The sequence below is a fragment of the Pterocles gutturalis genome, unplaced genomic scaffold, assembly GCF_000699245.1.
Source record: "Pterocles gutturalis isolate BGI_N339 unplaced genomic scaffold, ASM69924v1 scaffold15534, whole genome shotgun sequence".
Classification (NCBI taxonomy): Eukaryota; Metazoa; Chordata; class Aves; order Pterocliformes; family Pteroclidae; genus Pterocles; species Pterocles gutturalis.
In genome coordinates this window covers 17,272-26,701 of record NW_010128475.1, presented here as the reverse complement: position 1 = coordinate 26,701, position 9,430 = coordinate 17,272, and the positions used below count along the sequence as shown (strand labels likewise).

Below are 9,430 nucleotides of genomic sequence, written 5' to 3'. Positions count from 1 at the left end.
GGCGAGGTGGAGCTCAGCTGGGACCTGTCGGGTTTGGAGTGACTGCATCGAGCACCCACAGCACCCGCAGGCGTTTCTTCAAGTAATGAGTTTTCAAGGTTAACAGAAAACACCACAGCTCTGTGGTTCTTGTGGTGCTGTCTGGGGCTGGGGCTGGCTGGGAGTACGGGGGGGGTTTCCTCCCGGTGGCGGTCAGCTGGGGAGCGGGGGCCGGTGCCCCGGCGGCGCGGGGAAGCCCAGAGCCCCAGCCTCACGGGTCTTTACCTGCCTCAACAGTAGATCGCAGGGAGGAAGCTCTCCAGGGCCATCGAGGTTTCATCTGAGTCGCAACTTAAAAAAAAAAAAAAATGATCCTTTCCTAAGGAAAACAAAGGACTCGTTGCCAGGATCTCTCTTAAGGATTATTTAGGATGAAATGAAATATAAATTTAATACAAGGAAATTCTTAACACTTGAAACTCCTAGGCCCATCAGGTCAGGCTTATTCCTCTTCTTTAAAGTATTCAATTAAGTGGCTATTTGGAAAATTTTCCTAGCCAGTAGGATAGTATAAACAATGAACAAAATCTTGAAAAACATTGGAGAGCTTTGTCATTATCTTGGAAAAAAAAGTAATAAAGGGGGCAAGGAGGTCAGATGACCTAAAAGTGAGGGTATGTGGACTAGAAGGCTGCAGCAGAATTCTGCTTTGGCAGCCAGAGTCGCAGCGAGCAGCGCACAGCACAGCTGTAACTGTCAGTGCTGGAGTCCTTCCCCTTGAATCATCCTCAGGAAAATAATTTTCTTCTGTTGCTGATTGTCCAGGCCTTCCTTTAAAGCCCAGTAGAAGCCACTTATTTGATTTCTGTGACTTTAGCTGACTCAACAAGAGTTTGAAATTGTTTTTCTATTTCATCTGAATGAGGGATGTTTGGCAAGTGTGTAAATTTGCAAAGGTCTGTAATTACCTGTCGATTAAAAACACACTACATGGCAACCACCATCACGGTGTACTGAGAGGCCTACAAGGGTTGCTCAGCATTTATTACTGCTCTGAGGAAGTTGCTTGTCCTCTGCGTGAGGTTAAGTGCAACTTGTCTTTACCCATGCTTTACAGTAACTGATTTTACACGTTACATCTGTGTTGCTATTTGTACTCACAGCTGAGAATGAAGAACAAATGGAAAAGAAATGCTGATGTCCCCTTTTTTTCAGAAAAGCCTTGTCAGGTGGAACAGCTAGATCACATCCTGCTCTCTGGAGTCTATAACGTACGGAAAGGAAAGACGCAGTTGCACAAGTGGGCAGAGCGCTTGGTAATTCTCTGTGGTACATGCCTCCTTGTGTCCTCCGTGAAGGACAGCCACTCCGGGAAGATGCACATCTTGCCTCTGGTCGGAGGGAAGGTAGGAAGTTTTTTGGTTAGCTCCCTGTGGCTCAGAAAGGAAGAAGGGATTATAATGATGGGTATTATCCACAAGAGGTTAATCTAGGCTTTTGTTACAAATTAATGTATTAACATGTGCAGAGAGTTGTACGACCCCTTTCTACCTGCCTTGCTTAGTCTTAACGCTAATAAAACGAAGAGGCAGTAGTTCTGCTCTTCTGTCAGTAGCCGATGTGAATGGGCATTCTGGAAATCATTGCTTCCTGGATCTACTGCAGCAGAAAGATGTTAAGAAGGATTTACTCCTGTGTTTCTCTCCAGTAACTTCACAGCTGTATTTTCAGCAAAAGGCAGTTTCTGGCCATTGGTAACGCCTTGCCCTAGACTGCAGCTCTGTTGTAACTGCTGGAATTTAGGCAGACTGTTCTGTTTTCAATTCTCCCTTTGCAGGTGGAAGAGATGAAACGCCGGCAGTACACGCTTGCTTTCACGTCTGCTGGAGCACAAGCTCAAACGTACCACGTCTCCTTTGACACGCTGGCGGAGTGCCAGCGGTGGCACCGACGGGCATCCACGGTGAGGCTGGGGACCGCGGTGGGGGGTGGGTGCAGGGGTAGGAAGGTTTTTCTGAGGCTTGGTGTGCAGGCAGAGGTGAAGCTATGACGCTGGAGAAAGTACCCAGAACGCTTTCCAGCTTTCTTAATTTCTTACGTGCTCAGGACTACAGAGATTTTTTTACAACCTTCTTTTCTCTCTCCCTGCACAGCAATGTGGAGTAGCAGTTCTGCATTTTTTCACCCCTCCTGCACCTATTGAGAGTCGCTAACCCCAGGTCACTAGAGTAAATCCCAGGGACTAGCTGATTTTATAGCCATAGAAACCTATAGATTGCCACTGTCACCATTCCTGAATCTGCCTGAACTGTGTCCTGGACTGGTGTGGGGCTGCCCTGGTAGGTTTGGGTTAACACAGAGATCGTAGGTCGGAAAGGGAAGTGTTGGTTCTTCAGAGCTGACTCCTTATTCCACATTAAAGTACAATTAGATGGTGATAACTTAATGCTGAGCCACACTTTGACCTCAGATATATATAATATTGCAAAATACGGAATGAGTTCAGGATAAAGCAGGTCATAAAATCTGGAATGAAGCACTGAAGACCTTGAAACAAAGCAAACTTAATGAAAGGAGATCTGATATTTGAAAAGACTTTATCAAATGTTGCAGAACCATAATTTATTAATCCTTTTCGTCATAACAGATTATGTTTCCAGTATCAGACCCTGAACAAGCTAAGAAAAAAAAGTCAGAGGAAGTAGCTAGGCCAAGCGGAGGCTCTGTAAACCTTAAAGGACTGAACGGGACAGTGAACTGCTTCCTGTTGCTGCTTGCATCTTTGGAAGGCAGTCAGAGACTGTGCTTTCTCAGCAGAGTTTCCTCAGCCAGCGATCTGTTTTTCTCCATTAGGTTGGCTCTCTTATGGTCTAGCTTTTAGGCAGCACCCGTTGCACGTACAGAGCAGGGCTTTCTGCATGTCCTAGCTGGGATCCGGATCTGCATTCCTGTTGGGGGCTTGCAGAAACAGTAGCAGCAAACAGCGTAAACTTGTACGCCATGGACTCTGCTTGGTGCGTACAAGGGGGTTCTCTCCTGTTCTTGCAGATTGTTTCCTACTTGCATTCTTTGGCCTTCCGTTAGACTTACAGAGAAAAATTGTTGCCCAGCTGCAGCTCTTCCTCCTCCTTTTCAGGTTGTGTCTATGCGACTCAGCATGGTTGATCTTTCATGCTACAGCCTTGAGGAAGTACCTGAGCACCTCTTCTACAGTCAAGACATCATCTACCTCAACCTACGACACAATTTTATGCGATCGAGTGGAGCAGGGAGTCTTGACTCTCTTTGCAGGTCTGCAGAGATTTATTTTTCTTCTACATTTGGAGTTCTTGACATATGTATCCCGGGATGAAGAGGAAGGGGAGTGTATTGCCCATTCCTGTGGGATGGTAAAAAGATTGATCTTCAGGAAGCTCTAACAAATGAGGGGACTAGGAAGCAGAACGGAACAGCGCAGGCAGGCATAAGCTTCCGCCAGTTTACAGTATTCGTGAACTCCCTTCCACAGATTCTCTGTGCTACATTTGATCCGAGATGAGTCTTGTGGAGCGCTGTGCCATTTGTATGGGCACGGTGCAGTGTTAATGTCAGGCTGCTTGACAAACAGAGAACACTTGGGGGTGTAAAAAAAGGTGAGGGAAAGCACAATGCTGCTGTGGTGGATAAGTGTGTGTAGGAAGAAGTGCAGATCTGAAGAAGCCTGTTGGGGTGAGTTCTTAATGTGCATTTGGAATTGGCAGAGGGCCTCTGAGACTCCAGCTTTGCTCTGGAAACTTGTGCGATCTGCTTTTGAGAGAGTGGCTGTTGTGTGATTGTGTTGGAAGCGTGATGTGGTCATCTTGGGTAAGTGAAGGACTCTTACAAAAATATTTGTAAATTAATGCCTGAAAGCTGTAAAAATCTAGAGGAAGATTAGTCTGTTGATATCTACGCTAGCCATACGAGAAAGAATTCAAGGAGGTGCTCTATGAATTTCAAAAGCCATTAAGAAGCTGGTAGTACTATTGTCAAATGGCTCTGTGTTGGGAACATATTGTGCCTTAAGAAAAAAATTATTTGCAGAAACTTTGCAAAACTGCAGGTTTTTGTTTTGGTTTGGGTTTTTTGGTTGTGTTTTTGGTTTGTTTTGGTTTTTATCTCTAGGTGCCTGTTACCAGGTTATTTAATTTTTCTTCCTACAGAGTAACGAGATAGATAGGTATCCATGAGGGTATCCAGGGAAAGAAATTGCTTACCTGTGGGAATTTTTTGCAGTTTCACTGAGAGACAGAGTCTAGTCTGGTTTTGTTTTAATTCCAAACTTGTTTAAATGTTTTCTAACTGCTGAATTATAATAGATTCTGTTATTGGAAAAGCTGCTTAAAATAATTCAAGATTTTGCTTTCTGCTTCTCTCTTCAAATACATTGTATGATGTTGAAAACTGTATCAGAACTTTATTTTCTAAAATGCGGTATCCTTGGTTCACAGGATCAGCAAAGGGGCTTGAAATTTCTTTTGGCCTTGCATGTAGTCAACAAGAGATCTGACATGTCAGAAACTCGACTCTTTTCCTGGCAGTGCCTATGCCTGATGAAGCTGAAATCCTCAAACAAACAAAAGCCATAAAAGAAGCCCTCACTTCACACAATCTTTAATAAACAGGTAGCATTAGGTAGCCCACATAAGGCTGCTCATTGCCTTTTGAAAAGATCTTCTTTCTGAGGTTTTTGGGATGTTTATCAGGTCACAGCCCCAAAGGAAGAAACTTGCTCGCTTTGTAGTGGGTGTTACCAATGCCTAGAGCTCGATGCTTCTGAACAGCAGAACTTTTTGCAGTTATCAGATCTCTTCCTCTGAGGAAATCTTTGAAGCTCTAGGAGTCTATTTAGCTGTAACTGTAATAATGGAACAGAAATAATTAAAAGGGAAATGCTAAGCAGAGGAAATTAAATAACCCTACCTGTTCTGTTACGTCTCCTAGCCTATTCTTCATGTAATGTACTGCCTTTGAAGTATCTCCCGTTTCTGGAAAACATTGTCAAGTCTGATCTTCACTGATGAGTGTGTGCACACACACAGCCGTGTACACGTGCACGCCTGTTGTCACCGTTCTAGCTAGTTAGTGCAGAGTTGTACCGGGGTGCTTGGCAGCAGAACAGGACGTTGCGTTAAACTGGGAATATTTCAGGCCAGCACCAGTCTGGGTTGCTGAGCAGAGCATGGCCATCGCATTGGGAATTTGTCACTGTGTTTCCGCACCTCTTTGCTGTAACCTCAATGTGCCCTGTGAGAGCACAAACCAGAACTTGAGCTGTAACGATTTCCGGATCCTTGTTCCCTGGAATACGTGGTTCATGCGTGCAGCTTGAGTGAGAGTTGGGTTTGTGTCCCTACTGCTGGAGAATATTGGGGCGAAGGAGAAGGGACAGAAGGGGAACTCAGAATGCTTTTGGGTGTTGTCCTCCCCACTGAACAGAACAGTCTGCTCGAGGAGTCTCAGGAGAAGCTGTGTCATGAACCTGTTTCCCTCCAGCTTTTGGGAACTTTTATGCACCTTTTGTGTTTGGTTTGGTATTGTTGCAGAGAGGTGAATCTGAAGATCGGGTATGCTGTTGTGTTTAATGCCGTGCCTCTTGGGGCAGCTTTCCACCACACTCTGCCAATGACCGAGAGAAAGCTGCTTGTGCTAAGAACAGGTGCCACAGGAAAAGCCCTTGCAGAACTCCAGAGAAAGCAGTTTCATTAAAGCGTTTTCTGATTCCAAAACCGGAGAACCGTGATGTGTCCTAAAACCCTTGAAGTTGAACCAATTAATGAGAAGGTTCAACTCTGTAGGTTTATCCTCATTTTTTCCTTCAGTTCTGTTATTGTTGTGAAGTTCTGTGTGCAAGTTTCTGATTTTTGTATCGTTGGTAGGTTTTTGCATCATCTACTATGTTCTCTTTAGGAAGGCTGTTTCCAATACAGCGTCTTTCTCTTCGGCTTTCAGTCATGTTACAAGAGAGTCTGTTTGTGGCTGCAGCAAACATGAAATGCCTGTGCCCTTATTTATAGGACAGGGTGCTTTCTCAAAGTAAACTGCCCAGGTCCGAGTTTCAGATATGCTCCCTCTCTTAAAAAAACCCAGCAGCCCCCAGCTCCAACATCTGTAAAGCAAAGCGGAGAAATTTAATGCATAGTTCCTACACAGATCATTCCAAGTATTCTGAATCTGAAAAAGGAGACACTATAAAGAAGAAAAGATTTCAAAACCTTTCAGTTTCATTTCAGAACTATTCTCAGAATAGTTCCAGTTCATGTTTTCAGCTCCTGTATTCCCAGGCTGCATAACGATGGACTGTTGCTCTAAGTGATTCTTTGAAGGTAAAATCTTTGAACTGAGTATTTTTAGCCTCCTTAATCTTAGTAAGAGTTGCTCAGAGGAAGCCTGTCAGGAGTGGGGGTAGAAGGCTGCTGTCACTTTCTGCAGTAACACCGTGGTATTGGGTCACGTCCGACTGAGACACAAAATGTCAGTGAATTAAAACCGAATGTGCACAGAAACTCCCATCATGAGTTAGCAAGCTGTATCACCAGCGTACAGAAACGTAAAAAGTCTTTGTGGCGGGTTTTGTATCATTTTGCTGTGAGACCACGTAGGTCTGTAAATTAACGACTGTTCTTGCTCATAGGTTTTCTCAGCTGAAGAGCCTGAACCTGTCTCACAACAGACTGGGAGAGCTTCCTATGTCGCTGTGCGAGATCTCTACTCTGACAGAGCTTAATATTTCCTGCAACGGACTTCATGACTTGCCAAGCCAGATTGGGAAACTCCTGAAGTGAGTACATTCTTTCTGTCTGTGGCCATTAGTGTCCGTGGTGCTTCGGTCGAGCACAGCTGATGCGAAGGTCCCGCGCGTGACAGTGTGAGTGCTGGGGCAGCCTGTGCTGCCCAGTGATGGGATTGACTCCAGCAGAAGGTCGAGAACCAAGATGTCCAGTAAGGTTTGTTTTTCCCTGAAAATGAAGATATTGCAGTGTACTTATACAGTTGCCATTTTAAATCACTGGAATATAGCAAGTTGTCATTCATCATTTGTGACTTCCTGCCTATTCTACTAGATAGGTAAAATATATCAGTGTAAATCGGTTTTCTGATAGAGGAAATTAATGGATTTGGCCCATTTCGGAGTGGCCTAGGAAGACACTTCACAGTCAGTTGTGATGCCTTGGATCACAGGCACCACCCTGCTGGAGTAAACATTAAGGCTTCCAAGTATATGAGTATACTCTCACTTGGAGTTTATTAAACTTGAAGTTTGTTATGTTCTCTGTGGGGTGTGTGTTTTGGGGGTTTGGGTTGGGGGATTTTTTTATTTTTATTTTTACTTTGGGGTGACTTGTATGATTTCTTGCAGGTTTATGTCCAATTTTTACATAAATTTGAAGGCATCATCTCTTTGCTTCTGCTCCCATCTTGCATTCCCTCGCCTGCTTTCTTGTTATTTCCTTCCTACATTCCCTTCTACATGTTTTTTAAACGAATATTATGGTGGTGCCTTATCGGTTAAACAAATATTGTTATGTTTACATAAAAACAGTTAAGAGTTTCTAAAGATGATGCCGTCAGGGACGTTTCCAGAAGCCACAGATCAGTCCAGTGAAGCATGGATGGAGTTCAGCTCGTCTTTGTAGAACTAGGGAAAAACACACATGCCTCTCAAATTCTGAGGCCCAGACTGTGGGACCTTATTTACACGAGCAGGAGCATGCTGTTGATATAGCTGCAGTGTTCGTACATGTCTTACCCAAAAGGGATTGCAGATTTCTTAACTGTCAAGTCCTATATCACTGCTGTTAAAACATTGCAGCTGCTGCTTAGAAAAGATGAGGAGACAGGATGCAGATGAAGTATTGTCTGAAGACAATTTTATTGTTTCTCAAATAAGTTAATGTGCATTTTTCTGCAGCTGCAGAGGTGTGTGACTTTCTGAATTTCTGTTTATTATCTGTATTTAATATCTTTAATACTGATGCAGTTTCTGTTAAAATTTTAATTTATTGTATAAAACTGTTCTGTGGTAACTAGTGATTTTATTGAAACTAGTATGTTTTGATAGCTTTCTACAGCATTGGTTGCTTTTTGTGTTAGAAAGAGGATTTTAACATGGAAATACTTGGGCAGTCCTCTCTGAAGATTTTGTCTGACGAGTTTGCTGGAGTAAAAACCTTCTCCGCTTTCCCCTGTAGCTACCCAGAATGCCTAAAAGCTTAAGCTTAGGTAAATTTAATTACAAGACGACTATTGTATTTGTTACCTAAACATTAAGCTATTGGTTCATGGTGGTCTGCTCTTCCTCCAGCTTATATCTTTAAAAAAGGAGCACTTACAGGGACACTGGGGGTAAGCAAGTAATTTCCAGAGCGATCTTTTAGCCACGTGCAAACTGTGAGGAAGAAGCTGTGTGCGGGCTGACAGCTCTCATAAGTTTACAACTTAGCGATGGGTCCGGTTGTCTTTACGACCCCTTGAGCCCTTATTCATAAGAACTTTTTGTGGCCCCAGATGGCATTTCTACCACCACTAAATGCTGTTCAGAAAGTTCTTTGCTAGAACATAATCATAAGGAGGGGGTGGTATTTTGGGGGTTTGAGTCTCGAAAGCCGTGCAAACCGAAACAATTCATCTTGCAAAAGAAAGCTGCACTGTCCGGGTCTGAGTGTCTGAAAGGACAACGAGAATGTGAAAACCAGTGCATTAGTGTGGTAGGGATTGCGATTGAGCTGTGCCATAAGAGTGGGATGAGATTCCAGCAGTGGGATGTTGAAGGTGCATTTGACTTCTGTTGTTTCTTATGAGACGGGTCTGTGCTGTTCCTGCTGTCGGTTCTGGTTTCAGTTTGTCATGGGTCTTTTAAAGATTGTCCAGCATGCTAAGTGAGGAGTTACTAATTTGTAGAAAACCAAGTGATTAAGTAAATATCTTGCATTTACAGTGTAAGTACTAATTTGTATTTTGCTTATGTTAACTTAGAATCTTCAGCACAACTGGAAGTTCACCTCCAAAATAATTTAGGAACTGTTTGGTATTGCATACATGCAGCTGCAAGCCTATTACATGCATAATAAAAGCACTCCAGTAGCTTTATGTGTATAAGAATAAAGTTAGCTGTTAGGTACCTTTAAAAAATAGCCACAGTGAGACCAGCTAGCTATATGGGGAAATTCACTGAGAATGCTAAATGGGATTTTCACTACTCTCTGCTGTATTATTTTCTTCCTCTTTTTCACTGCTGTAGTCTCCAGACCTTCTGGCTTGATGGGAATTTCCTCACATCCTTGCCAGAAGAACTGGGAAATCTGCAACAGCTCAGCTGTCTTGGGCTTTCCTTCAATAACTTCTGTGAAATGCCAGCAATTTGTGAGAAACTCATCACCTTGGACAAACTAGCCCTGGCAGGGAACTTGCTGGAGACCCTGGACCTTGCGGT

General features: G+C 43.6%; 1 protein-coding gene across 1 annotated transcript in view; it reads left to right on the top strand.

Annotated features, from left to right (window-relative positions):
- Positions 1-1,190: 1,190 nt before the first annotated feature.
- The window catches only part of PHLPP2 (PH domain and leucine rich repeat protein phosphatase 2), a gene marked incomplete at its 5' end in the record, with an annotated part of 19,491 nt that continues 11,251 nt past the window's right edge, over positions 1,191-9,430 (top strand). The window contains 5 exons of the mRNA XM_010079644.1: positions 1,191-1,385; positions 1,817-1,942; positions 3,116-3,270; positions 6,632-6,778; positions 9,239-9,425. Coding sequence (XP_010077946.1) covers positions 1,191-1,385; positions 1,817-1,942; positions 3,116-3,270; positions 6,632-6,778; positions 9,239-9,425 — 810 coding nt within the window. The remainder of the gene's footprint in view (positions 1,386-1,816; positions 1,943-3,115; positions 3,271-6,631; positions 6,779-9,238; positions 9,426-9,430) is intronic.